Genomic DNA, 26,959 nt, shown 5'->3' on the forward strand with positions numbered 1-26,959 from the left:
TAAATATATCGCATGAATTATATGGCTGCGTTGGTGTAGCCGCTACAGATCTCTTCTGCCTTCTTCCCCTTCGATGACCCCTGAGCAAGGAACCTTCAACAGTGTGCAATCTAATTTGTCAAACTGCAGTTTTGGTGGGATAAGAACTCATTCCATGTGGCTTGGAAGAGGGGGTTATTCTAGCCCGCTGATAACCCACACCCCTTTTTTGATTTTCACTTAGCGCCCTCGCAAACAAGAGGCTCCACCACGAAGAGCGGCTCAAGCTATTTGATCAAGGTCAGGCGCGAGAGTAGTGATAATCCAGCGTGTTTTGCTCGAGACGCCCGTTCATTGACATTCTCAATACTCATGATGGCTCATCTGTCCATCCAGCAGGCTAGGGCAATCGTGGACGATATCCGGGTGACAAATGGCGGCTTCAGCTTAGAATTCGAGAGGCAGTTACGAACAGATGAAAGGAGGGCATTTCGGAATCTGCAAACGTTAGCTGGCAGATCGGCTGTGCATGTGGCGGAAGACTTATACGACCAAGACACACGGTTCATCTATGAGCTGATCCAGAACGCGGAGGATAATCGTTATTCCAACGCTCCTACTCTAGAGGAGCCGTTTTTACATTTTACGCTTCATCAAGATCGTCTAACTGTCGACTCCAACGAGGACGGTTTCAGCGAGGCTGATGTACGGGCGATATGCAGTACCCATCAGAGTACCAAGCAACAGACAGGCGGCTATATTGGCCATAAAGGCATTGGCTTCAAATCGGTATTCAAGATTGCATACAAAGTGTTCATTCAGTCGGGCGCTTTCTGTTTCTCTTTTGAACACCGCCAGGGAGACAGTGGAATGGGGATGATCACCCCTTCCAACGAGGAGCCCGAGTCTCTTCCTCAGGGCGTGAAAACCCGGATAACGCTTTTTCTTATAGCGGCTGGAGACTTTGAGCTGCGGGCCAAAGAGCTGAAGGAAATACCAGACACCTTGCTCCTGTTTCTTCATAAGTTGCAGAAGCTCACATTAGAAATTCCTCTACTTGAGTGCAGGATTTCTCACAAACGCTCTTCAGAGAACATGGGGGCTAAAGTGACCCTGACCAAAGAGACGAATGGTGATGATGAACGAAGGCATTATCTTCTGGAAAACACAACACTCTCTGATCTCCCCGAGCATCAGAGCCGGATCGGAATCCACGAAACAGAACTAATCCTTGCTTTTCCAGTAGACATGCTTTCCCGTCCGCATATCGAGCCACAGTACGTCTATTCTTTTCTCCCAATGCGCAAGGAAGGATTCAATGTAAGTTACTCTTCTCTCTCTATATAGCGCTTTGGACAGATCTGATCTCGTATGTATCATATCAGTTTCTTATCCAATCTGACTTTATCACCCAAGCCAGTCGGCAGGGCGTCCATCTATGTCCTCGAAACTACGCCATCCGTGATGAGATCGGCAATTTGTTTGTCCAGGCTATTCACAAATTCTGTCAGCACCCGGCACTTAAGTATGCGTGGTTGCAGTATCTTCCAGGGCCGCATATTCAAGATCCCTTTTGGGCTGATCTCCGAGAAATAATATTTGACGCCCTGAAAGCATCCAGGGTCCTACTGTCGCGCAGAGGTACCAGGAAATGTCCCAAGGACCTCCAACGCCTTTCTTCTCGGCACTGTGATCGTCATGGTCAGCCTTTGTTTGAGGACATTGATCCGGAAATCTATCTGTCGCAGTCTTACGAATGGTTTCGAGATGCTGAGAGTCTTATAGAGCTTGGTGTAATCAGCCTCTCGTACAATAAGATCCTCGATCGCCTTAGCCCGTACCTAGAGGGCCAGTCGCCAAGATTTCTTGATCCAACCCTGGACGAAGACTGGCATACGAAAGTGGCAAACCTGATCTTGCGCGGCTTAAAACGCGACGGAGGCAATCATGCTATCACCAGACGGATAAAACGCATGAATCTCATTCCAACGTCAGAAGGAACTCTCACTTCTACTTCGTGTTCCCCTGTGTATTTTCCGGATGACAAGGCAGGTACTCTTATCCCCAATGGCTTGAAAGATGTACCCATCATCGCACCCAGTGCTCTGAAGAGTCCACCTCGAAGGCAGCTTGTTCAAGCTTTGGGGGTGGAACATTGCGAGTCTGATAAAGTGGTGAAGGCCATCCTGGAGAAGTACAACAGACGAGAGGGAGTCACCCTTATAAATTCGGTCAGCCACTTAAGCTACCTTTTCAGAACTTTGGAAAAGGAAGACACTCTTGATAAGCGGATTTTTGTGATGGACCAAACAGAGCAACGTATATACAGGGCTTTTGTGACACTAGGAGTCGAAATCGTCAAGGACGATGTGTACTTCGAGACTATGGGCGAATACGGTACGAAGGAACTTCATCGACAATTGCAATCCTGGTACCATCGGCAGAATATACCTATCCCCAAATTACACATCATCCACAGCTCGTACATTGACGCTGTACCTCAAGGTACCTTCTCTCATGGGCGCACCTGGGAGCAATGGCTGGAGGAAGTGGCAATGGTCCGACGCATCCCAAGGCTGAGAAGTCCTCGAGAGGATGAACTATCGACTCTGAGCCAGTATCTCGCAGACTATCGCCCTATGGCTTTGATTGGAATATTGAAGGCATACTCGAGCAGTTACCAAAGTGAATTCACGCCTCGGGTAGTCCAGGCCTTGGGGAGGATGAAGGTTCCATGTCGAAATGGATCAACCAGGTTTCTTAGAGAAACTTATTATCCCTCGCAGGAGCTGCAGCGATTATGTACAATGGCGACAGTACATGATACCTTTGATCACTTTCTAGAGGTCCCACTTAATCTAGCAACCGAGAATACAGATGGATGGGAGTTCCTGGCTACCTTGGGAGTAGGGCTACAGCCAGACGTTCGCTTTTTTGCTTTCCTTTTCAGCCATCTCGTGGAGAAGAACATGGAAGAAAGCCAGACCCAGGTCGCCATTTTCGAACTGTATAAGGAGCTTTACGTACGGTTTAACGAAGCTCATGACGAGTTGATTGAGTGGGTATCCATATGAGCTGCCCCTACGTTGCTAATGCTTACATGTACTCTGCAGGTATATCTTCGACGATTATGCGGCTGTCATTCTCCCTGCACGATCGGATGATGCTGCAGATAATGTTTTTCTATCTGATTGCGTCTGGAACGGGCTCCCGTGTCTCCACGTGAAGAGCCCTCTCGCTATTCATCCACAGTACTCCCAAAACCCGCTTGTAGCAGGTTTGTTCAAGGACGTACTCCGCCTCCCGGACGCCGACCTTGATACGTATCTTGAAGAGCTCCAATCGTGTCAAGGCGATCCGGACTTGTCGGTGGACGACCTGCGCGCAATATATGGCATTATCCTTCAGTACATGAACCAGCCAAGGAATCATGGACGGATAGTGTAAGCTATACGAGAATGTGGATTCTATGGGCAGATAGAGGGCTTGCTGACCAAACTCCAGGGATGAATTCCGTGAGCAGCAACTGGTGTATCTTCCAGAGCAGCAGGTTTGGGTGGCCCCGGAATCCTGCACGTGGTCGGATGATATAAGAGTCGGAGTACTGTATGGCATCAGCAGCATTTACCCAGAGCTGGAAGACTTTTTCTGCAATTTCCTTAATATACAGGTTCCCACAGCAGCGGATTACATTGACGAACTTAAGACACTTGTGCTCGATAGCCCAGTGGATGTTAGCCTTGTCAAGGACACCATACATCAGGTCAATTCTCTCGGTGCGACCCATGACGAATTGAAAAATCTCAACGATATTGAGTTCTTGCCTGTGGCAATGCCCAGTGGCATTGTAAGGCTGGTACAGCCAACTGCCATATTTTTCATTGCCGATCGGGTTGAATATCTCGCAGCATTTCGAGGCAAAGTTCCCATATTGGACTTCTCTATTGAAGAATGCCGGCGGCTACATCGGCTACTAGAGTCGCTTGGTCTGGATGGTCGATACATGTCAACGGCTGTTCAGGAGGAGACGCTTGTTGATCTTCCATCTCAAGAGCCATCCTCGCGTCATACACGGGAGTTCCGGAAAATGGCCGATCCAATATACCGGTAAAAATATTTCACCAAATTTCTTTTATCAACTCCTAACAGATATGACAGTTGCATCTTACACTACCACGTACATGGGCAGGAACCAGACGGCCAGACTCTCCAACGCCTGCAAAGGTCACTGGTTTATGAGAGCAGCGGCTTCAAGAGAAATTTGATCCTTCAATTGAACAATGTAACTGCGAAAGTACAGAGCGACACGGGCTTGGTCCATATTGAGGAAGTGAGGGATGTGCTGCAAATCTATATCCCCAGAGCCCCTGTGGACCGCCAGCGCTGCTACTCTCTAGACCTTCCCAGATCGTTGCGGCGGCATTTTCGACTTTTAACCTCCGAAGCACAATTATCTTTGCAATTAGTTTTCCTTGCGCGAGGAGAACTTGTTGACCAGCTGTTAGATGAACATGGGATTGTTCGAATCCCTCCCGACATCGCCCAACTGCGCTTGGAGTCCCATGGTAACGAAGAATTGAGTGGAAGCGAAGCTTCTGAAACTGAAGAGAATAACGATTATGAGGCGGCTTCACAAACACCTGAACCTAACTCAAGGTCAGAGATCATAGTAGATCTACCTCGTGTAATAGTCTCTCATCACAGGGCGAGCTCTATCCGAGTATCCCCTGCGACCGTGCCCGGCCAGGAGTCTCCATTTAGTCGATTGCTAAGCAATGTCATTAGGCTGGCTCGCCTCCATACACTTTCTGACATATTACTGCCGTCTCTTACTGACGTTTTAGACAATGAAAACATTGAACATGAAGCAGTTTTTGGAGTACGGTCTCAGAACCAGCTAGAGCATGACATGAAGATCGGTGCGGCTGGAGAGCTATTCGTTCGTCTCTCAACCATCAACTTCCCTTTTTTCTAATGGTGGGACCTAATACTTAGCAAATAACACTAGGTATTCGAGCTTCTCCTCGGCCAAGGACTTCCGGGTTTCGATCGCACCAACTGGAGAAGCAATATCCGCAAATATGTCTCTGTACATCCCGACTACCGAGACCTCACACCCTGGAGTGGTGTCGAAACCGCGGATCTAGTTTACCATGACACCAGCTCGGTCCTAACCAGAATATTGATCCGTACCGGGTACTTGACCCGCGACCGATGGCATGGTATAAATCCGTCGTACTATATCGAAGTCAAGACGACAACCGGAGAGTGTGATAATGCGTTCTTCATGAGCAGAAGCCAATACAGACGGGTATGCTTTAGTTCATCACCTCCTTTTACCCTTTCATGCTGACGGGTCCGTGTCACTACGCATAGATGCAAAGAATGCATCTTGCGACCTACCAACGAGCGGACCCAGAGATCTATGTGATCTTCAGGGTCTACAACCTTGGTAAAGAAAATATGCGCCTGAAGATCTACGTTGATCCGGAGAGCCTAAGGCAAGAAGAGAGGCTTATATTCATACCGGAGTCGTACAGCGTACAGCCAAGTTAGCCGTGCTGAGCCGCATAGCTACGGAAGAGGGACACTCTTCTTGTTAAGTGCGGGTTGCACTCAGCTGGATGTTGAAGGACCTAGAAGTATCGCATCAGGATTTAATTTCAAGGACCTTTTAAGCAAGGCTATATATTCCTAGATCCGAATGGAAGAAAGGGGAATCAGTTACGCCTCTCGACTTTAACTTCCTTTTTGAAGCTCAGAGATTGCATTCATAATAAACTCGTGCGCTCTAAATATACAGCATTAGCAGGAATACAGCCGAACAAATGAAGAGCCCAAAAAAGAAAGTCTTGCCGCAACGGGCGATCGTCGGAATATCGAGCATATTGGACGTGGGGCAACATGTTCATCAGTCCAAATGGTAAAAAGCTCTACTTAGTGTAGCCAGCAGGCAATTTATTTCTGCGATTGAGTCGCTAACCTGCGAGGGATATGTGCTTCTGAGACCGGATGAGGCTGGTGCTAAGGGAGTAGCCAAGGTAACAAGTTAAATTCTTTAATTTCATGTAAGATTTACTTAATTAAGAGTAATAAATACAAGAAAGCCACTCTTTTTAACCTTTTATTTAAGATCTTGTTTTTGTATGCTTGAGTTTAAAAATATTACAAGTTAGTACTAGAATATTAAAAAAAGAAATAGAATAAGCTGTAACCTAACTTACCTAGAAAGTACTATTTATTATATTTTTAGTGACGAAAACTACGGAGAAAAAGAATTATTAAAGATTTAGATATTAATAGCTAATAAATCCTACTATATTATAGTACCATGCTATAATACTATAAAATAATAATATACTAATCTAGCTATATTAAATAATATAATACTAGAGCTAATCTAGACTGTTGTTAGATTTAGACTTGTTCAACCCAACCCGTGAAACCTGCCCTAACCCGCCCCAACAGTAGGTTTTTTAGTAACCCATGTGCGGGTTTCCAATCCCCATAACCTAACCCAAAACCCACCGGTTCATCTTCAAAGGCCATGGGTCAACCCAAAACCCGCGGGTTAACATGTCTAGCCTGGATATCTAGTATCAATTCCTTGCATGGTATTGTTGACTTTAATTACTTCACCACCACCATGTACAGCAATTAACATGTTATTTTAGCCAGCAGAATAGTTTTCACTAAGACTAATTATGAAGCGGTTCTACTAGCGTGCGTAGTGGGGGGATACAAACTTTTGTCGTGCCACTGTAACTGCTCTGCAAGATTGTGTTATTATTAATATAATAGAGCGGGCTTGTATAAATACGCGAACCGATTTAGCTACCTACTATAAATAAGGATTCCTATTAACCTATCTAACATGTATTTGGTGCTAATTTCGCCAAGATTGCGATAAAGTTGTTTGTTGATAATATTTATTATCAAGTTATTAAGCAATATATACTTGCCAAACCTCTAAATATCTTTAGCCTAATCTCTCTTTGCACCTATACTAACGATAATCTACTTGGCTTGATCACTAAATCGCGTTAGATATACAACTGGAGAGCTGAGGCAGCCCAGCTTCAAGAGGCGTTAGAGCAGAGCCTTTAAGACCTCGGGGTTTAGCTATATCATACATCGTGCTCTATTCCTGGTTTTTCTTTCCAATGGTTTTTTTCCCCCATGAACTTGACGCAAATGCAGGAGCAATTCATCCTTTATTTATTGTGTTCTTGGCTATTACTGTTTCAATGCTAACATGAACACAAAACATTTACAGAATCAAAATCGAAAAAGGAATCATTGTACTCTATTTAGAGCCGTGGTTAACACCTATAGCTTTGTATACAAGGCAGAAGAAGCCAACTCTGGACCTGATACAATGCGGCGAACAATGCTTTGATTAACCTACCAGACTGTCTTAGCCGAAGCAAGTTGCTCGCTGCACCAAGCCTGTTCTGATTGCTTCTGGGCAGGCATCAAATTCGACCTGCTGCCCCGGCCTTCCTAGAGAGGGGGGCTTAAATTATAATTGCATTTCTTGGCAGTATGTTACTCCAGAAATGAAATTTCCCAAGAAATCCGCCGCGTTTATACAGTAAAGTCGGCTCTCGCCTTCTTTGCCGTCAAATGACAGAAGATTATGGAGAAAAAAAAACGCAAGTCTTAATAACGCAGAAATTCACCAGGTATTGATTATTTGCGGAGTTACTGATACTGTGACTCTGCTTCAGTCCCACCCAATATCTGAGTCGACGATTTGTACAGGCCAAGAATCTCCCAAAACGAGGACACGGCTTTTGTCCAACTTCCCAAAAGGTCTTTGGGATCCCAAATTTCCAAATCCCTCTTCATGCTCATTACAGTATCTGGCCTTTCCAAGGTCACGAGAGGAAATGTGGAAATGCTTCTTTTTCAATTGCCTGCTGAATTGCTTGCTATTCATTGCGTAGTTTCTGGACAGGAAGGGTCATTGCTCAAACTAACCAGCATCTTTATTCTCTCTTTAATCCATACCTTTATTAACGAAATTCGCTAAACTCTGGAAGTTTAGCGCTGTTATGGGCAGCCCAACGAGGGAGTGAGGCGACAGCTCGAACCTGCCTTTCCGAAGGGGCGAATGCTGGGGCGATTGATAGGTTTGGCATAATACCACTATTCAAGGATGTGCGGAATGGCCACGAGGCGGTGGTGGAGTTGTTCCTGGGAACGCATAAAACTCCGGGCTGATTATAGATGCTGGTATCGAGTCGAGAAATTTTGCACTTGCTCAAAAAAATATACGGATTATTAGATCAGACCACAAAGTCTCAGGTTTTCTTGGATAACAATATCTAAAACACACAGACAGTATTGAGCAGTGATCGATTCGTTGTGGATAGACAAGACTTACCATATACGACTGCCATCACGAACCGGAAATGCGTGGTATTTGTGGCACATATGAAGTGTGCGTAAATCTGCTTCTGCTCAGTCTGGTTTAGAGACACGAAGTGGTCGAGAATGTAATCACAGGCGGCGGCAAAGTCAGCACCGCCTTCATAGTCAGGGAAATAATTCTTCATGGGGCTGACGGGCAGCTTCTCACGGAAACGGTCGGTCTTGTTGAGGAACAGAATAATGGAGGTATTGACGAACCACTGCGAGTTGCAGATGGAGTCAAACAATGTGAGAGCTTCCTGCATTCGGTTGACAGTCTGATCTTCGAATAAGAGCTGGTCATACTCGGAGATGGCGACTAAGAAGAGAATCGCAGTAACGTTTTCAAAGCAGTGAATCCACTTTTTTCGCTCAGAACGCTGGCCACCAACATCGAACATACGGTACGTCAGGTCACCAATAATGAAAGTAGTCTCGGTGATACCAGTCGTCTTGACACGAGAGTGGAGGATATCCTCATCAGTGGGGACATAATCAGGGTGAGCAATACGTTCAATATCATCAAAGAAGCCGGAATAAGGTCAGCAAGGGATCATTTAGTTCAATACAAAGGAAGATGGCTCACTATTTGGCGGAGTCGTTCAGTTGGTATCCGCGAGAGTGCTTGAAACACTCTTGCACACTAGTATCGTGCCAAAGAGCAGCGATAGCGTTTCCGAACTCTAGGGGGAGGCTCTTCCCTTCGATCTGGGGTGGCTGCATGAAGACAGTCTGGACATGGTACTGGTTACGGGCGTCCTCCAGCGGTAGTTCGACGGCTTCCATCGCTTCCAAGATCATGCACATGGATTGGACGATGTTGCTGTAAATGATATCCTTGAAGGATTCTTTCTCCTCGCGCGAGTAGCCTCCTTGGTGGATCAACTTCATCTGCTTTAGAATCGTAGACTTGCCCGACTCTCCGGCACCTGCGAAAGTTGGGTTAGCTGGACATTCTCACATTCAATCAAGTGAGAAAGACTAGAGTGACATACCAAGCAGCAGCATCTTAATCTCGTTCCACTGCGCCATCTTGTCCCGCCTAAGCTGATTCTCGATCTCCTTATTGCGAGCGTTGTCCTCCTTGTACTCGGTGCTCATTCCGCAACCCATTTTGTCGGTAATTCACGAATGCGGTAGAAATCAGGCGTTGAGTTCAGTTTAGAGGTTGCTGTTGGGAAAGAGTGCAGATATTGCGGGTCAAATCCTTCCCTCTTGCTCCACCAAATTTCGGCTCGATAAACCCATTTTTGGTGGCAGGGTAGTGATTTGAATTCGAAGGCGTTGGAACAGCGAGATCGAAATCAAGGTGGAAGGGCGGGGAAATACATAACAAAGGAGAGCAAAGCTAATCCAGAAGAGGCTAGCTTTCTCTAAATACGAAGGATGCCTAGGAGCTCCCTACAAGCGCCACTGTATTCAGCTTAGCCCGTCTTGTTGAAGCCACGTCCGTCAATGATCCGGGGCGGTAAATACCCCATATACAGCAACTGTCACTTGCATATGAACGCCCACACACCACCACAAAGCCTAAACAGCCCGACAATTTGGTTACGCGTCAGGCATAAATGGATTCCGAGCATTTATCTATGGGGAACTACCGAAGTCGGTATTGTATGCGGATAATCCCTCAAAATCTACCCACGACCAATATTGTTATGGTGCAGAGGACCGTAAAATGTCACCGCTCCCAGCAGGCAATATCTGTGTGGAGATAACAGACTGCAAGGCAAAACCAAAGCATCATTTGATGTTTTGGTGCAGCGGTCGAGAATATCTTTGTTCCACCTTTACATTCGGCAATCTCCACTTCTTAGCCAAGGCTGCCGAACCCAAGTTGTGGAGCCGTGCATATCAGACTGGGCTTTCATTTCCCTGAATGGGGCGGATGCGCACTGGCAGGAGGCAGAATATTTCGTCGGTCAAGGCCGGGCTGCGTATCCGGATTAAAGGAGTAAAACTCGAGACACCTGCATCTCCGAAGGCCTCGCTCGTGCTCGGCGTCTCTTTGCTGCCCGGGGGTTTGGCGCCATTCTAATCAGTGACCTGAGCACCGTCGGCTGAATGAGGACTCGTAGCCAGAACGAGTTCGCGGAAGGAGAGGTACTGTATAGCACGATTGTGACATTGCAGGTGTTGTCCGTATTTAAACCCACGACTTTCCCTCTTCCCCACTAACTTGAGGCATTTCTCGTCTTGGCCGATCGAGAACGGACCGGAAATTATGGATGGCCAGGAAGTTTTGCACCCCGTTCGTCGCCTCCGCGCGTGTTCGTTATTGCTGCGGTAAGGAATTCATTCATATCTCACTAACTGACGCGTGAATGGGCAATTCAGCCAAGATCCATGGTTACAAAAAGCGCCAGGCTGCAGACTCATGTTTGGCCCTTGGCAGTGAGCAGCGAAAACCATCCCGAGCCCGAGTTTCAGACCAATGACAAGTCATGTGCTATTGGTTGAGCAAGATCTGGTACTCCCAATGCTATGTACGTTCAGCGTCACTCGTTCTCTTGCTGGGTATGCAGTATGCTCTTCCACATGTATGGTGCGAGTCGCCAGATAGGGTGCAATTGGGTTCCTAGAGATCTACTTTCTTAATGCATATGTGTTCTTGAATTCAATTCTCACGATGTCTATCTGAATGACAGTTGAAAGACATGCAGGCGACAGCGAGAGTGGCTTGTAATTTTGTCAACCCAGCCAGGTTCCCAACTTAGCATCCCTTCGGGAAAACGAGGTAAGAAGGCAATGCCAAAAAAATTATATTAGCAGGTGGGAGGAGAAATTAAGACAAGCCAGGGACGGGGAAACGAACCTCGGTCACCCCAATGCTGCTCAAGAGAGGACTCCTGAGCCACATGACAAATCTTGAGCTTCGAGCAATTCTCGCTGTGAGCATGCGGAGGTATCACGCCTTTCGTGATGGGTCTCGCTACTGGGTACGTCCATGTCCGCGGACACCGAATCCAGGGTAAACAGCAACTGGGTACTGTCACACATGCTGACGTTTGTTAACCAGGGACTAAATGACCAACAAGCATAGCTATTGCAAGGCTGGATGTATTGGTTGTACTGGACAACAATCAATAGCCGTCTTCACTAGGCACCTGTTGTGAACCCCCAGGTTGCTAGTCTTGGTGTCCGCGAGATTTCTGTACTTACTAATTTTGCTTAGGAAATTCTTGATATTAGTACTAGAACTGGAGTCTGGGCTATATATACTCCTAGACCCACTTATTATATACCATGCTGATCCTGAATAGTAATACTACTAATTAATACCCCAGTACAAGGGTTACTAGTATTAACTTCTTCCCTATATAACCGCCTCTTGTGCTGCTAAACTATGTATTTAAAATTGATGATATAACTCTACTATAACTATTTGCTTCTGGCTATTTTTACCTAATCTATATACATGACCTATTTGGCTATATCCCAGACTAGGATTATTTCTTTAATTAGTATTGGGAGTGCCTACAGCCTGGGGGGTATATAGAAATCGTTAGTTACTTGGTTAAGCCAATTTTAGATAATAATAATCTTGGACCCTGCCATATTTTCTTGGTCTAGGGGCAAACTATTGTACAAGCAGGGCAAGAATTGGGGTAGGACTTTCTATCTAGCAGGAGAGTGCCTGTTGCCTTGAGAGCATGGATTTGTAGATATAGTAAGGATTAACTACTAGTAGCCTGTGTATGGGTATATGCCTAGAATAGAATATCTCGCGTGGAGCTTGCTAATCCACGTGTAGATAAAGCCCCAACCCCTAGCTATAGGATCTCTGCCTGCAGAACCAAGTCTAGATACTAGAAGGTGCCAAGGATATAATACTTTGGTTGCTTATATTAACCCTCTACAAGTCCTATAAGCGTATATAGGAGTTAATAGTGGAAATGCGTGCTGTAGTAGCAGCTTCCAATACTAGTACATATCTTCCAGTGATGGTGGTATACGGCCGAAAGCCTGGCGGTGTTTTGGTACAGGACTATTTACGCGCATTCCAGCGTCTTCGCCCTTGGCTTGCAGTTTAGAACGGATGTGTCAAGGAGCCGAGTGTGAGATGATTCGGGTATGTCGGGCGGTGGATTAATCGACGCGGGGGAGTTCAATATCCTCAACGAACAAAGTAGATAATTTGCGTTCGCGCATGGTCTCGAATTGAACGCCTGCTTCGATGGTTGATCTTCGGGCGACGGTGTATACGCGCCAATCTCCGCCGCTGGGTCTCCTTCACCAAGTGTATGTCTGGTCCCTCGCCAATTGAGGGCGAATTCCCCCACTGATCGGATGGCGTGGGATCGAACAAACTTTTCTCGACCATTACCATCCTCTGCAGATCAATCCGGATATGATCCGGATCATCTGTGGCCTCGACCCGGGCTATCACACGACAGAATCCGTGGCAATACCCAGGACGCCCGAGATATTTAACTGCGCAACAGAAACCCCAGATTGAGGACCACCCCGAGCCGGAGGAGGCCCACAAGAATTCAAGCAAGACTCGCGCCCAGTATGACAAGACTGGGTACCCAGGCCTGCCCTCGGATCGAGCAACTTGAGAATGATGTGAAGAATGCGCGAAAACGGTCGCTGAGGGCTTTACTGCACCAGGTTCGACAGAACTTTGACGAAGCGCACCATGGCCAAGGAGGAGGACACGGACGAGCCATCCTTCGAGGATGGCATGCACCCACTCCTGTTGTATCTCCTTCAAAGCCTTCTCTCCTACCCGATCTCTAGCTCGCTGGAGGATGAGTGAAATCGCCGGGATACGGCCGCGGATGCGGTCACACAGTATTATGATATCCTGGAAGGAGATGCACTACAGGGCGCGCCCAAGCAGACAGCATCTAAGTCCGTGACACCCCTAGTCCATAACGATGTTGGGCCGTGCGAGCCTCCCATTTCTACGCGTGACGAGCGGTTGCGTACCGTTAAGCAATACATCCAATGGTCGCAGAAGCCGGAATACCCGCCAGTAAAGTCACCCCGAGCTTGCTTTAAACATTTTGGAGACGAGAAACTTCCAGATGACAACCACTATAGGATGTTTAAGGATGTGGGATGCGCTACAAGGCATTTTGAAGCCCTCCATCATCTATATCGAGGGCCACTCCGATGCAATCGATGCGGAGAGGAGTTTCGGCACAAAATGGTGTTCCAGTAGCGCAAATTATGGACCTACTCTAACTTGATGCCTGCATACCTGTAAATTATGTTACTGTAATAAATCTCATTGCTTATCTTCTCTTTTTCTTCATCATTTCACGGTACTAGCGTGCGGCAGCGCGCGTCTCTAGTTAAGCCACAGTGTTTTGAGTCCGCTGCTATTCAGCAGTGGCGACCATGTGGGTCGGTCGTTCTCATGTTTGAGTGTATTCAACGAACGTTTCACCGTGGGGCCCTGGTCTTCAGTCGTTGGGAAATGCCACCTAATGCGGATCTGCGCTAGAGTACCCACGACACTTGATGGACGAAATGTTGAAGCGGCGGGGCGGATTAATTGGACCAATCTATCAAGACGATTGAATCACCCCCAGATCATGTCGACAAAGATAGAAATGAGTATACGCAGCAGAGCAAAGCTAAACCCGAAAAGACTAGCCTTTCGCTAATTACGAAGGAAGCTCCCCGCTCCAGGTTGACCTCAGGAGAGCCTCGGTTGAAACAAAACACAAAATTCATCCCATCCTTGCAATCCGACACAGAGCCATTATTAACAGTGTGAGGCTTCCCTCACCGTGGCCATTATGGAGCGGGTCCGTATCTCCATCGTCAACCCCTGGTGGGAAGCTGCAGAGGCTCTCATGATCCAAGTATATATTACCCTTCCACGTTCAGATTTTAACCTTACTGACCACACACCAATTGGTCGACGACCAATAGTATGCGCATAACTCCTGGCTATGTCCGTCCCTCTACGAACCGCACATTCACATGTTCGACACGTACCGGAAGCAGGTTGTCATAGACGACAAATGTGCTCTGATCGAGATTGATGTGGACCCCCTATGTGCACGTGATGAGTCGCCGTTCCAAGACATGAGGCACAGAGAGCGGTTTGATGCTTATATCTTCATGTACGATGTTACCTCGAGAGAGTCGTTTGCGCGCATTAAGCGGACTTTGGAGACGGCTGCGAAAACATTGATGACTCCTTCCCCTGAGTATGCTCGAGCCGAAGCTAAAGCCATAGCAAACCGAAAAGCCCAGAATGCAGCCATGAGAAAAGAATTCGGTGTCAGGGACCCCGAACCCAGGCATAGGAAATGGGACCAGCTACGGTCTCTCCAGGAGCGGCTTTCAGCAACCTGGAGAGGAAAGAAGAGAAGGGAAGGGTTCACTTACTTCCCGCAACTCCCTATTGAGCTGAAGTTACAGATCCTGCGCGCCTGCCTGACATCCTGCAAGCCCATTGATCTGTACAAGCCACACAAAGCTGGAATCAATATCAACGTCCTGAGGGCGTGCAAGCTATTTCATGAGGAAGGGACCAAGATCTTCTGGACGGAGAACTCGTTCTTGCCTCGTCAGTCCCTTTTTATCGTTGCCGATTTCTCGTTCGTTACAGAGTTGGCTCAGCCTTTAATTCATCAAAACGAGGTCCGAGCGCTGGTTGGCCGATTTGACTGTGAATTCTACGAGTCGTCTTCGAAGAATAATGGAGATGTTGTGAAGGTCTTTACGGGCGTTGTTCGGAGGTGTAGGGCAAAAAAGGAAACGTATGCCTAGTATTTTGATGTTCATAGGACAGAGACTCTGAGGAAACGGCCTGTTCGGGCTTGAGGCCGTCGAATTTTCCAATACTATCCGGATTCGGGGGAACTGGGAGAATTTTGAGCTGGAGAACTTGATGATAGACTGACCCAAATTTTATCGGTTCCTCCACGGTTTCGTGGATAGCTAACTGCGTTCATAGTCAGGCGGGGTGGTATCCGGACCCGATGAGGAGTGACCACGAAGTCGCCGCAGGATATGGTAACCTGATCGCCTACCGGTGTTGTAAGTGCCTTTGAGCTTTACAAGAACACCTTTCATATTGTCTTTGCCGATCTGTTAGAGTTGTTTGTTCGATTTGAATTGAAAGGAGGTTTGGGTGGCTGGTTTGAAAGTTTGGCCGTCAGCCACTCAGTAGGAGAGCAGATAGAAGAAGGATAAAGCAAGAAGGTGCTAGGATAGGCGTGACACTGTTAATAACACCGCTAGACCCCACCGACCCTTGGTGCGGTGGTGGGACAGATTCGATGCCGCAGGCATTCCACTCCGTTTGTGATGGGTCCGGCTACATACCATATCTTGGGATGAAACAGTCGCAGGCTTGGACAAAAACCGCTTATTTCAATGTGTAGTCTTGTACTCTTCACAACAGAACGTTTGGCGGCTGACCCTTTAGTGGCGGTGGGTAGCGGACGAGATGGAGTAACCAGTACGTTGCTACTGTAACTGGAAGCACAGAAACCCCAACAATGGTCAAGCCATGATAATTGTGGCACGTAGATCCCGGATTTTGTACGATAAAGGCTCGGTATTTGCTACAGTACGCGGGATTTGAGAATGCTGTGAAGTATAGTATATTCGCCACGATACCACTCACTCCGGCTCATTTGTCATGGATACTCAACATTGGATATTTTAATTTCATGCTCTCAGAACCTATTTAAGCCAACGCTGTGGGTTCTTAAAGCTTGGTTTCACTGTACAACAGGATCTGCCCTTCGTGAGCATCAAATAGAGGTACTGAGCTCCGACAGCGTGCCAAGACCAACTCTACCTTGACAGACAACCGAACCCATGACATTTGGATATTGATAGTTAATAGATCTATTATGCTATAGTACTATATAGTAATATAATAGAACAAAAATATACTGACCTAGTTATATTAGGCAATATAATGCTAGGGCTAATTGGGACTATAGTTATGTTTGTCAAAAAAAAAAAGAATACAATAGAAATAAGTGCAAATATGCTTGTCAAAGAGAAAGAGCATGATAGGCATAAACTAGAAGAATATATAAGAACTATTATTACCTATACATAGATAGTTTTGTTTACCATCTATTATTAACTAGATAATCTGACGTAACTAGATTGACAATACACCTATTGTTTACTAATCTAAACCATGTTAACTGCCTCTTTCTATACTTTATTTGACTTTAACAACTTATATTCTTCTCTCTTATATCAAGAATATCCTCTGGTGCTACCTCAGGGATAGAGCAGCGGACCCGAATCTAACAAAAACATTGCGCATCGACGCCAAGATGAACACCATCCTCTCGCCATTCCTGCATTGCTGGCGCGATGCTTGGCGGCACTACAGATCGTCAATGCTAGGATGAGAGCGATTGGCCGCGACCCTGGCGCTATCCCGCCCTCAGTATGATGCTGGACATGCCAAGGAAACCCTATCTGGATGCTTCTTCAGCACCAAGACCAGCTTCGCCAGTTTGGGCTTCGTCCCGCGCCCAACAGAGAAAACGAGCTTCTTGTGAAGAGTGATGCCATAGCTCGCGCAATGGCTTCCCGCGCCATCTCATCGAGGGGCTGGATCAGTGATATTTAAGGGGACCGTCTTCCGCAGTCTTGCGTTTGTTCCTGGCTGCTGCTGATCCATTTGGCATTGTGAAAACCGAATTCACTCTTACAATGAAAATCCACGTGCTTATTTCAGCCCTTGCGGCCGTTGCCCAGGCTGCCTACCCTGATGACATAGTTCAGTACTGGTAAGCTACATCTTCAGGCTCTGAGTCCTCTACATGCTCTCCGTGGAAGCTGATTGCAAAACCAGGGCGGACCAATCGGCCCTTCTAGCAAACAGCACCACCATCGGCGGCCTGCCCTCCCCCGCCTCAGCATGGTTCCCAGCCATCGTCCACGGCGCAATCTACTCAGCAGCCCTATCAACATCAAACGAGTCCCACGCCATCCAGCAGCTCGCCGTTTCCCACGCCGCGCACGACGCCCTGTCCTGGACATTCCACGGCGTCCGCCTCAGCACCGAGATCGACAACGCCCTGCGCACTGTCATCCCGCTCATCGGAATCGACCCGTCCTCGCACGCCTCCAGGCGTGCCGCGGCCATCGGGCAGAAAGCTGCTGCACACGTAGCTGCCAAGCGAGCTAACGACGGCATCAACGCGTTCGTCGACTACGTGTTTGGGCCGGAGGACCCGGGAGTTTACCAGGTTACTCCTGGCGGGAGACCACTCCCTGATACGCCGCAGGCGGCGAGGATCCGGCCGTTCGGGGGCGTCAAGGATATCGCGCGGTTCCGGGCGCCTGCGCCTCCGGATGCGACTGGGAAGGGGTACGAGGAGTGGGTTGTGGAGGTGTATGAGATTGGCGCGGTGGATTCGACGAAGAGGACGGAGGACGAGACGCAGATTGCGTATTTCTGGGTTGAGTCGAGTGTCGCGTGAGTTTCTCTCGACGGGGTTTCTTGGCAAAAGTTCCAAGGTTATATATCAGCTAACTGTTTCCGCGACCCGCAGAGGATGGAACCGTTTCGCGCATGCAATTGTCGGATCGAGTCTCGCCGACGACGTCCTCGCCTCGGCGAAATTCTACGCGCAGCTCAACTACGCCCTTGCCAACGCTGCCATCGCGGCTTGGGATAGCAAGTATGTCCCACCTTCCTCTCAAAATACACTGCTTTTCAAGTCCATAACTTACAAACAGATTCCACTGGAACCACTGGCGTCCCGTAACCGCCATCCACCGCGAAGGCATCTGGCTCGAGTCCGGCCGCGACGTCTACGACCCAGACTGGGAGCCACTTCTCCGGCCGACGCCCAGCCACCAGGACTACGTCTCGACGCACGCGGCGTTCGGTGGAGCGGGATCCGCTGTGCTGAAGTACTTTAATGGCGGGGACGAGATCGATGCGTGGTTTAGTAGTAATGTTACGCGGGACGACCAGGGGGTTCTGACGAGGCACTTTACGAGTATTGACCAGGCGAAGGAGGAGAATGCGCGGAGTCGCATTTATGGGGGGGTAAGTTAGCCACCTTAGTATTGCGGTTTTTCTAAACTGATCCTGATGTGGTTAGATTCACTTTACTTATGCCGGTGATGCGGGGAATGATCTGGGTGAAGCTGTTGCTGAGGAGACGCTGAGGCTGTTTGAGAAGCATTGGGATGAGTTTTAGCTCGGGGTCTCAGTCTATATCTACAGTATTTACAATCCATATCAGTCATACATCAATCAACTGTCAAGTCTAAGTCTTACTCTGGTAACCCCCCATACTCAACAACTGCGCGCCATTCACCTCCTGCCGTATCGTCCCCGGATGCCAGTACCCCCAGATCAGCATAACCCCCCACATGAGCACCGCATCAAACACATAAATCGTCCACTCATGGCTGAGGAGGTATCCCTTCTGTCCCATGGCATACTCAACAACCCGAAAGATAGACCGCACCATAATCAGCGCACTCACCGCGTAAAGCGGATACAGGTGTTTCTTCCACTCCCAGCTCCTGTCGCCGTGATTAATAGTCGAGAAATGCCTCATCCTCACCTCAAACACAACCGCCGTGACAACAAAGAACCCAAACACAATAATCTGGATCATCAACCCGCCAATCACAACCCCCTTCGCCGTATCCCCCATCCCCTCCATGGCCATCATCCCCGCCCCGCTCCCCTGCACAACGAACGAGAGGATGTCCCCCGCCACGAAGGTCTGCGTTACCCATGTGATCCGGATAAGGGAGTATTTCTCGCCGCCGACGCTGCGAATCATCCGGGCGAGGACCATATACACGGAGGCGGCGAAGAGGACGGGGCCCAGGAGGATGAAGGTGCTTTGGATGATGTAGGGGATTAGTTCGCTGGTTTTGTTGGTGCAGGCTGCGCGGGCGCCGTAGCCGATTACTTCGACTACGCGAGTTAGACAACAATACCACGGCTAAATAGTGAGAGAGATGGAAGGGAGGGGGGACGTACATAGGCCGCCAATGCAGAAGGGAATGCAGAATCGCGCGAGGGTCTTCCATGCCTTCCAGCTGTGGAATACCGTAGGGACGAGGAAGAGGATGAGGAAGGCGATTGAGGCGCCCAGGGAGGGGGCGTATTCCCAGAGGTAGTAGTCGCCAACATAAGGCTCGAGCTTGGCCATGATGGATGTCTGTCTCGATGTGATGGTTTGTTTTTAGAGAGAGTTTTGGTCAATTTATATCCATTTGTCGAAACTATACGAGGGAATGGGCGGCGGAATTAGGGCTCGGGGGAGTGTCCCAAAGAGGAAATGGGGAGACCTTCTGGGACGGGTCACGTGCACTGAAACTCGAAATCAAGCGGGTTGGTCCGTGCATACGCGGAATTCTTCGCTTCTCATTCGGCGTCTTCGCATCTCTTCGACCACACGAACTCCCGAAAGAAGTGCAATGGTGGAGCATCTACTGCGACAGGTACCAAGCACTAGACGTCGCTAGGTGGTAGGCACCAGGATAACAGTCTCTTGATATTCGCACCCACGACCCGATGAATACGCGTACACGCCGGCCATGCCGCGACGAACTCATCGGAAATCACGCAATGGCTGTCTCGAGTGCAAGAGGCGCCATGTCAAGGTACGTTGTCCGTCCAATTAACCGGCCGGGTCACTAAACTGGGTAGTGCGACGAGAAACAGCCTATCTGTTCTAACTGCACAGTCTCAGAGCGAGTGTGCGATTATGGCACCCGCTTCATCACTGCAGCTCCGAGGGCCCCTCTAGTCCAATCGGCATCTGCAGCTCCTACATCGGTCCCGAGAGCATCGCCCGACAGCTCCCCGGCAGCCTTCGCCGACCAGCCAGTAAATATGCTGCATGTCGAGCTCTTCCACAACCTGTACACGCAGACACACGCCACATTCAGGATTAGCATGTCAATGCCCTGGATAGCCCAGATCATAACTCACTCCATCACAACCCCGTACCTCGTGAACGAGATGCTCGCGTTCAGTGCTCTACACTTGTCAACGACACGACCTCCCCAGCGAGAATTTTACCGCTACCACGCGGCCCAGCTGCAAACCCAGGCCCTCGCCATCTTCAAGGACTCGAACCCCACCGTGACGCAGGAAACATGCATCCCGCTTTTCCTCTTCTCCTCCCTCCTGGGCATCCACATGCTCTGCGATACGCTCATATACCGCGAGAACGACTTCGTCCAGTTCCTCGACCGCTTCGTGCACTATCTCCGTCTGCATCATGGCGTCCGCACGATCCTCGGACAGGCGTGGCCCATGCTGCGGGGCTCACTCCTGCAGCCGGCCTTCGAGATCGGGATGGCTCTCTATAAACTCGACGGCCCTCTCGGGCCCGAGTGCGAGAACCTGCTCAACCGCGTCGTCGCCGCAAAGCTCACCAAAGACCTCACGGATACGTACCGACGAGCCATCGAGGCGCTACAGTCCTGTCTGAATGTCGCCGAGAAAGCGGACGAGCAGCACGCGAGTATCAATGCCGTCGTGGCGTGGCCGGTGCTTATTAGTTTAGACTTCAGTGATCTGCTCGAGCAGCGCCGGCCCGAGGCACTGGTTATCCTGGCGCATTATGCAGTGCTGTTGCATCGATTTCGGGATTCGTGGGTGCTGGGGGGGTCTGGGAGGTTTGTTATTGAGGAGGTTACGAGGTATCTGGGCGAGGAGTGGGACGGGTGGTTGCGATGGCCGGGGGAGGAGTTACATTGTTGATCTGTCTGTCCGTGTGCGGGTCGGACGTCGCTGCCATGAAATCGGCTTCTACTTAATATACAGGTCTCGGTGTCTACATTGACCATCTAATCATCATCAACTCCAAGCAACCGCACCCCCATCCCCCACAGCTTTCCCTCCAGAACCTCATCATACGTCCTCTCCACATACCCAGTCCCAAGCGGATTCCCATCCTCAGCCCCCCTCTGCGCCTCCGCACAGTCCTCCAAATACACCCCTCCCCTCCCCTCCCACTCCCTCCCAACAGCCGCCAAAACAGTCGTCGCAGCCCCCTGCTCCACGCTCTTGATAATCCTCACAACAGCCTCGTTCGCGTAAAACGCCTCCACGAACCCGCGCCCCAGATGTCTCGAGATATTCGTGTCAATAGCCCCCGGGTGCAAACTCGTCGCGTGCAGGTTCCTGGAGGCATACCGCCGCTCAATCTCATTGGCCATGTACACGCTTGCGAGTTTGGAGTTTGCATAGGCCGTGCTAAACACATACGGCGCCTCCGGTTCTGTGAAGTTATAGTCGTATCCGAATAATGTCCCATTTGGGCCTCCCGCGAGGTTCCCCACGCGCTGTGCAGAGGACGACACAACCACAACCCGTGAGTTGAATTCCCGCGATGCAGAGGCGAGAAGCGCCGGTTTGAGCAGCTGAAACAGCATAAAATGGCCTAGATAATTCGTCGCAAAGTGCATCTCGTACCCGTCCTTCGACAGTTCCAGCTCCTTGATCCCCATTACCGCTGCGTTCGCGATCAGGACGTTGACTTGCCCGCGCGAGGCCGCGAGGATTTCGTCCGCGCCGCGCCGCACACTTTCCAGGGAGGCATTGTCCATCTCGACGAGCTCGATGCGGTCTGGGTTTTCTGTGATAATCTCTGAGAGGGCGTTGTTCGCTTTTGCCTTGTTGAGGTCTCGAACGGTGAGGAAGAGTCTTGCCCCCGTTGCGGCGAGGGCGCGTGCGGTCTCGAGGCCGATTCCGGATGTTGCGCCTGTGAGGACGAGGACTTTGTCGCCGAGGGCGTTGTGCAGTTTCTCGTCGGTGATGATTTGGAGGGCTGTTGGGCGACTGTCGCCTGGGCCGTTGGGGGAGGCGTGGGCTTCTTTATAGCGGTTTGGGGGCATGGTTCGTTTCTGGTCTGGCGAGATTGGGTGCGTATCTTTGGGAGAAAAGAGAGGAAGAGAGATAGGCTATGTACGGAGAATAATAATCCAAGTCTTTTGGCTGTTACTACGGTCTTGCACCGCCGTTCGGAATCCGATCCGAGTCACCGTTAGAGTCCAGGTAAACTTATTGGCCTTTCCATCCTGTCCAGGGTCACTGACCTCCCCACAAGGCCAGGGAGTAATTCAGACGCAGCAAATGAAAGGGGAGATATTGAATCCCTCTCGGGCTTTAAGGAGAGATGGCTTGTTTGGTCTCGGGATCCGTGCCTGCATTGGGCGGATTTCATCCAACTCCGTTCCTGACGCAGACAACAAGTCCTATCAAAGCCCAACTCTTCAAATGCTGCTGTTATGAAGCTTGAGGTTCGTAGTACCGGATCATTTTTTATAGGTACACCTCTCGTTCTCCACGAACCTTCCAGGTTTCGGGGGAGTGTTGACAAGTCTTGTGAACTTATACAAGTCGCGCATTAAAAGACCTATCCGACGCGTTGTTCTCAACTGCAAAGACAAAAACCACACTCCTATTGAAAAAAAACAAATACTAACACTGTAAATCCAGATACACCTCTTACGGAAGGAGCAGAAATAATCCACGAATTAGCCTCGAACCTGCTCGGCCAGCGCTGTCCGTCCGGGTCTGACCCCAAGTGTCCAAGGGAAGAGCTCCTGGCGCGTGCGTGTTGGGCGGTCATATGCACTCTCCAAAAGACGTGGGAAGGGAGAGACGACAGATACTGAGACAGGGACAGGGAAAAGCCCAGGGGTCCGGCTTGGATTTAGAGGTGTCGATGGAGTAGGCGTTTGGGGGTCTGCGGAGGAAGTGCAGGGTGCTGGTATGCTATTTGTTATCTTTGTTTGGAGAGATCTACGGCCGTGGTTTTTGCTTTGATACGGATGTTCCTTATATAGACGAGATAGTATTTGAGGTGTTGAGAGCTGGCTTAACCTCATAGTCTTTCTCTGAGGCTTTGAGGTGCAAGGAGGATCTTGATCTGAATGTTCAACTTAAAATTGTAGACCTCGAGAGGTCAATTTACTTGTACTCTCCAGGAGTGACTATCCTAGTTGCATTACTTTGACCTCGGGTTCCGGGTAGCGAAGGGATGGGCTGAGGTTGTGGCTGGAATGCAGGTACGCCAGGGTAGACAAGAAGACTGTCGTCTATTCCGAAACTTAAACGCAAATCATATCAACCCTATCTCTGTGAGAAATGAGCCAGGAATGTCCGAACGGTTAATGCACAGTCCAGTTATTTACTCGCGCCATCCCCCTTCCATCTCCCTGTGGCTCTCCCTCCTCACTTACCTTCTCACCCTCACCTACCTCCTCCCCATCCGTCCCTCTCCTTAAACTCTCTTCTTCAAAGCCCAAGAAAGAAAGACGACAGACAGCAAAATGCACCTCCTCGCAATCCTAACAACGCTCCCCCTCCTCGCTACATCAACCGCGCTCCCCAACGCCGAAAAGCCCTTCCACGCACCCCCAATCCCCAACGGTCTCACCGTCAAAGAAGGGAGCTCGAAATGCGGCGACCAGGCGCAGCTCTCCTGCTGCAACAAGGCGCTCTACGGCGGCGACTCGACCGCCGTGAACGGGCTGTTGTCGAATATCTTGGGTGCGGGCTCTGCGGCCGAGGGCGCGGGACTGTTCTCCGAGTGTGCGAAGTTGAACCTAGATAGTGCGTTTCTGGCCGTCACTCACACACATATATATATGTATATATATGTTATCTATTGGTGTTTTGCTAATAGATGTGTTCGACGGCAGTACTCGGTCTCTCGGATATCTTGAATCAGCAGTGTAAACAGAACATTGTCTGTTGCGCGGAGAGTCCTGGGAGTGCGGTGCGTATTCTATATTCTATCAAGCCTTTACCCTTTTTTTTTTTTTTTCCTTCTCCGATACTGGGCTACAGAGCTAATGGGGTTAGGATGCTGATCTCGTCGGACTGGCTCTGCCCTGTGTTGCGCTGGGGTCTATTCTTTAGGGTTGTGGGGGTCACATTACTGTTCTTGTGTCTTCGGACGAGGGGATACGTACTCCTAATATCTAATATGGGTTTCGTGTCCTTGATATCTTGGTCGAGTAATGTAGCTGGTTGATACGAGTGTGGGAAATAGAAGGGGTTGAAGGCGTAATAGAGTCAAGTGAATGTTGTACGATGCTACCAAATTTACGCGATCATCTCCAGGTATTGGAGAGAGCTAAGACATTAATAGTCGAATCCTTCATTTTTAAGCTAGTGTTTTGAGCGATTGGAACGTATGTAACCCAGTGCATTATGCAATATATACCCATCATAACACTTATATATATTAAATACATGAATTACAGCCCCTCGGCTCTATATATGCAACTAGAAAATGCCCTCGAACAGCGCAACAACCGCCACAACAACGAGCAACCGACCACACCCCAGCACCTCCAACGCCGCAGCAGCCCCCTCGACATCCCTCTTCGCAAAGCGCATCTCCGACTCCCCAAAGTCAAAGACCGAGACCACGCCCTTGAGGAAGCTCGCCCCGAGAATAAACAGCTCCGTCGTGTTGGTCGGGTCATTCTCGTCCATCACCATCTCCAGCCCCGGCGAAATCGCCGACAGACACAGCTTGCTGTCGCTGTTGTAGTCCAGCCCCGTGTGGATGATCATGTCGTCCGCGTTCAGCTCGAACGTCGTCCCGCCTACTTGCACGGAGAACGGCGGCGCCTTCGAGTCGCAGTCCACGATGTACCCCCCCTGGACGCTGCTCCAAACTGCGCTCGGCTCGAAGAGGTCGTTGTACGCCTCTGCGACGGACTCCGGAACTGAGGAGATGGGCGCGCCGGTGTCGACGATCGTCTGGTAGGACTCGGAGTACGTGCCGTCGTCGCCCCAGGAGAGATGTTCCACGGTTGTGGCCCAGTACGAGTGGAGCTTCGTGCCGTTGGGCGAGCGGAACTCCGCGTCCTCATAGTACTCTGCTGGCACGGTGGTCCAGTTGCTGGTTAGGTTGACGTCCGGGAGGCCGCCGAGGACCATGACGCCGCCGGAGCCGCTCTCCTGGTCGGAGGGGAGGCGGTCGAGGGCGAGGGAGAAGTAGGGGGCGACGAGACCACGGCGGTACATGTTCACGAAGAGCGGGTTGTACGGGTGCTCCTCGCCCTGGTAGTTGAGGTCGTCTTCGTCGATGGTGCCGTTGAGCTCGTACGCCGATGTGATGGGCGGGTACGCGAGGCCCAGAACGCCGCTTGCACCGACGTTGATGGGGGTGGACCAGTTGACGAGGCCGAAGCGCTGGTCTGTGACGGTTACGCCGCCGAGCTCGATGTCCTCGAAGGCCATGACGCCGCGGGCGACACCGGCGGCGTACGCGGCCTGGAAGGTCTCACCGGGGATGGGGTCGAAGGAGTCGCTTTCCGCGATGGAGTAGGAGCCGGTGGCATAGCCGCAGAAGGACTGGTCGACTTCGATGAAGTCGCCGCCGTAGGTGCTGGGGGAGGCGCACTCGAAGTCGTCTTCGATGACGAAGGTGTCACTGCTGCCGGTGTCGACGAGCAGGTTGAAGGTCTCGCCGCCGATTGTGACGGGCGCGTGGAAGCGGTTGCCGAAGAGGGTTGCGCTGAGCTCGATCGTGTGGGCGGTTGTGTTGGAGTTCTGGCGGATGGAGAGGTCGCGGGGGCGCACGCGAGAGTGTGTCTGGGGAGAGTGTTTCTGGGGGAGCTTGAGCGCCGCAGCGCTGGCCAGCAGCGAGCTGGCGACAAGGGTGTGAAGATGCATTTTTGTTGAGTCTCAGGGGAAAAAAAAAAACAATCCGAAGAAAAATGGGGAGCGGCGACTAAAATAGGCACCCATCGTGTTCAGCCTCGAGCTGGAGCCACTTCCTGTGGGGGCCAAGCGCCCAGTGTTCCCCGATCCCCGATTGGGGCGTTTTGAGGCTGTACAGGAACACAGCCTTGGAAGGCTCATTGCGCGTGTTCATCCGGACTTCAGTCTCGCCAACATGGCAAACAACTCCTTCACTCTTCTCATGTCGCTTTGGAATCTCGCAAGTGTTCACGGCACTCGTGAAATGACCTTGTGTTTCTGAGCCCGCCAAGGGCCGAGCTCTTCTTAGCGCCTTGGAGGTGGACCGGATGGACCAGACCGCGGGAGGCAGACTCAGCCCTTCTTGGCGGCTCAATCTCGGCTATCACGAGACAATGACAGGCGAAGGGCCTCAGCCTCAAGCCGGGACCGCGAATCCCAACTTCCGCCTCGAAAGCGTCATGGCCGGAGGAAAGCCTGCTTTTGGATGCACCTCTCGCGATTTAGGCTCGTGATAAAACTGGCCTGTTGTCCACATAATGTATCCTCCCAATCAGCGAGAGAACGTTGGGCGTTGTCCAGACTCTGTCGGAGGCCGACTGCGCATTATGCTCGGCATGCCATATCCTGGGGCATCCATATACTGGGTCATTCACTTGACCTCAGCCTGCAGCTCCAGTGATCAAATGTGCAGATACCGAGCTCATTTTAGCCTTTCCGCGGGACTCGGTCTCATTGTTCGTGACTCGATGGACCGACCTTCTGTTCTTGTCAGGATGTGTTCGTTCCCAGCAAGACCGGGAACCACAGGGCCGCCGCAGCTTAGACGCGAGTCTGGGAGATGATGACGAACGAGTTGGCTTTCGTCTCAATCTACCGTCGCTCCACCTGCTCATCTTTGTTGTTTGT

The 26,959-nt window shown here is 50.1% G+C and overlaps 11 protein-coding genes across 11 annotated transcripts; 6 read left to right on the forward strand and 5 right to left on the reverse strand.

The window, feature by feature from the left end:
* Positions 1-37: 37 nt before the first annotated feature.
* Positions 38-5,535, forward strand: BJX67DRAFT_391165 (uncharacterized protein; the record flags this gene model as incomplete). The annotated part of the gene is made up of 8 exons (XM_071034731.1): positions 38-1,299; positions 1,365-3,037; positions 3,093-3,422; positions 3,484-4,086; positions 4,138-4,635; positions 4,684-4,918; positions 4,988-5,290; positions 5,356-5,535. Exons 1-8 carry the CDS (start codon positions 352-354, stop codon positions 5,533-5,535), a joined length of 4,770 nt encoding a protein of 1,589 aa, XP_070881575.1. The 5' UTR covers positions 38-351.
* Positions 5,536-7,626: 2,091 nt separating this feature from the next.
* On the reverse strand, positions 7,627-8,012 carry BJX67DRAFT_366127 (uncharacterized protein). Its single transcript, XM_071030353.1, has one exon. The coding sequence runs from the start codon at positions 7,919-7,921 to the stop codon at positions 7,706-7,708; it is 216 nt and encodes a 71-aa protein (XP_070881576.1). The 5' UTR covers positions 7,922-8,012; the 3' UTR covers positions 7,627-7,705.
* BJX67DRAFT_366129 (guanine nucleotide-binding protein subunit alpha) lies at positions 8,003-9,692 on the reverse strand. Its single transcript, XM_071030354.1, has 3 exons — positions 9,390-9,692; positions 8,981-9,323; positions 8,003-8,925 (listed from the first exon to the last, which is right to left on the reverse strand). Exons 1-3 carry the CDS (start codon positions 9,505-9,507, stop codon positions 8,310-8,312), a joined length of 1,077 nt encoding a protein of 358 aa, XP_070881577.1. The 5' UTR covers positions 9,508-9,692; the 3' UTR covers positions 8,003-8,309.
* Positions 9,693-9,847: 155 nt separating this feature from the next.
* On the forward strand, positions 9,848-10,195 carry BJX67DRAFT_366133 (uncharacterized protein; the record flags this gene model as incomplete). Its single annotated transcript, XM_071030355.1, has 2 exons — positions 9,848-10,100; positions 10,174-10,195. A coding segment is annotated over one exon (173 nt), but the record flags the coding sequence as incomplete, so codon positions are not given.
* A 3,869-nt stretch (positions 10,196-14,064) lies between these two features.
* BJX67DRAFT_366134 (uncharacterized protein) lies at positions 14,065-15,275 on the forward strand. The gene is made up of 2 exons (XM_071030356.1): positions 14,065-14,213; positions 14,284-15,275. Exons 1-2 carry the CDS (start codon positions 14,148-14,150, stop codon positions 15,127-15,129), a joined length of 912 nt encoding a protein of 303 aa, XP_070881579.1. The 5' UTR covers positions 14,065-14,147; the 3' UTR covers positions 15,130-15,275.
* A 1,774-nt stretch (positions 15,276-17,049) lies between these two features.
* Positions 17,050-18,551, forward strand: BJX67DRAFT_385514 (vanadium-dependent haloperoxidase; the record flags this gene model as incomplete). Its single annotated transcript, XM_071033873.1, has 5 exons — positions 17,050-17,126; positions 17,192-17,818; positions 17,895-18,023; positions 18,082-18,397; positions 18,453-18,551. 5 exons carry the CDS (start codon positions 17,050-17,052, stop codon positions 18,549-18,551), a joined length of 1,248 nt encoding a protein of 415 aa, XP_070881580.1.
* On the reverse strand, positions 18,540-19,540 carry BJX67DRAFT_295792 (RTA1 domain-containing protein). Its single transcript, XM_071026877.1, has 2 exons — positions 19,352-19,540; positions 18,540-19,285 (listed from the first exon to the last, which is right to left on the reverse strand). Exons 1-2 carry the CDS (start codon positions 19,521-19,523, stop codon positions 18,621-18,623), a joined length of 837 nt encoding a protein of 278 aa, XP_070881581.1. The 5' UTR covers positions 19,524-19,540; the 3' UTR covers positions 18,540-18,620.
* A 230-nt stretch (positions 19,541-19,770) lies between these two features.
* On the forward strand, positions 19,771-21,085 carry BJX67DRAFT_391171 (uncharacterized protein; the record flags this gene model as incomplete). Its single annotated transcript, XM_071034732.1, has 2 exons — positions 19,771-19,977; positions 20,024-21,085. Exons 1-2 carry the CDS (start codon positions 19,912-19,914, stop codon positions 21,083-21,085), a joined length of 1,128 nt encoding a protein of 375 aa, XP_070881582.1. The 5' UTR covers positions 19,771-19,911.
* Positions 21,086-21,171: 86 nt separating this feature from the next.
* Positions 21,172-22,297, reverse strand: BJX67DRAFT_391174 (NAD(P)-binding protein; the record flags this gene model as incomplete). The annotated part of the gene is made up of 1 exon (XM_071034733.1): positions 21,172-22,297. The coding sequence occupies exon 1, from the start codon at positions 22,219-22,221 to the stop codon at positions 21,172-21,174; it is 1,050 nt and encodes a 349-aa protein (XP_070881583.1). The 5' UTR covers positions 22,222-22,297.
* Positions 22,298-23,661: 1,364 nt separating this feature from the next.
* Positions 23,662-24,253, forward strand: BJX67DRAFT_375201 (hydrophobin family protein; the record flags this gene model as incomplete). Its single annotated transcript, XM_071031659.1, has 3 exons — positions 23,662-23,944; positions 24,034-24,110; positions 24,197-24,253. The coding sequence occupies 3 exons, from the start codon at positions 23,662-23,664 to the stop codon at positions 24,251-24,253; spliced, it is 417 nt and encodes a 138-aa protein (XP_070881584.1).
* Positions 24,254-24,521: 268 nt separating this feature from the next.
* BJX67DRAFT_366138 (pepsin-like aspartic protease) lies at positions 24,522-26,055 on the reverse strand. The gene has a single exon (XM_071030357.1). It carries the CDS (start codon positions 26,021-26,023, stop codon positions 24,623-24,625), a length of 1,401 nt encoding a protein of 466 aa, XP_070881585.1. The 5' UTR covers positions 26,024-26,055; the 3' UTR covers positions 24,522-24,622.
* Positions 26,056-26,959: the final 904 nt, after the last annotated feature.

The sequence above is a fragment of the Aspergillus lucknowensis genome, assembly GCF_044049455.1.
Source record: "Aspergillus lucknowensis strain CBS 449.75 chromosome Unknown BJX67scaffold_65, whole genome shotgun sequence".
Classification (NCBI taxonomy): domain Eukaryota; kingdom Fungi; phylum Ascomycota; class Eurotiomycetes; order Eurotiales; family Aspergillaceae; genus Aspergillus; species Aspergillus lucknowensis.

Coding starts and splice junctions, on each gene's coding strand:
- BJX67DRAFT_295792 (XM_071026877.1), bottom strand. CDS start 19,523: ATGGCCAAGCTCGAGCCTTATGTTGGCGACTACTACCTCTGGGAATAC. Junction 19,286..19,351: donor CTTCTGCATTGGCGGCCTAT/GTACGTCCCCCC, acceptor TAACTCGCGTAG/TCGAAGTAATCGGCTACGGC.
- BJX67DRAFT_366134 (XM_071030356.1), top strand. CDS start 14,148: ATGGAGCGGGTCCGTATCTCCATCGTCAACCCCTGGTGGGAAGCTGCA. Junction 14,214..14,283: donor CAGAGGCTCTCATGATCCAA/GTATATATTACC, acceptor GACGACCAATAG/TATGCGCATAACTCCTGGCT.
- BJX67DRAFT_366127 (XM_071030353.1), bottom strand. CDS start 7,921: ATGAATAGCAAGCAATTCAGCAGGCAATTGAAAAAGAAGCATTTCCAC.
- BJX67DRAFT_366138 (XM_071030357.1), bottom strand. CDS start 26,023: ATGCATCTTCACACCCTTGTCGCCAGCTCGCTGCTGGCCAGCGCTGCG.
- BJX67DRAFT_366129 (XM_071030354.1), bottom strand. CDS start 9,507: ATGGGTTGCGGAATGAGCACCGAGTACAAGGAGGACAACGCTCGCAAT. Junction 9,324..9,389: donor GATTAAGATGCTGCTGCTTG/GTATGTCACTCT, acceptor CAACTTTCGCAG/GTGCCGGAGAGTCGGGCAAG. Junction 8,926..8,980: donor CTGAACGACTCCGCCAAATA/GTGAGCCATCTT, acceptor ACCTTATTCCGG/CTTCTTTGATGATATTGAAC.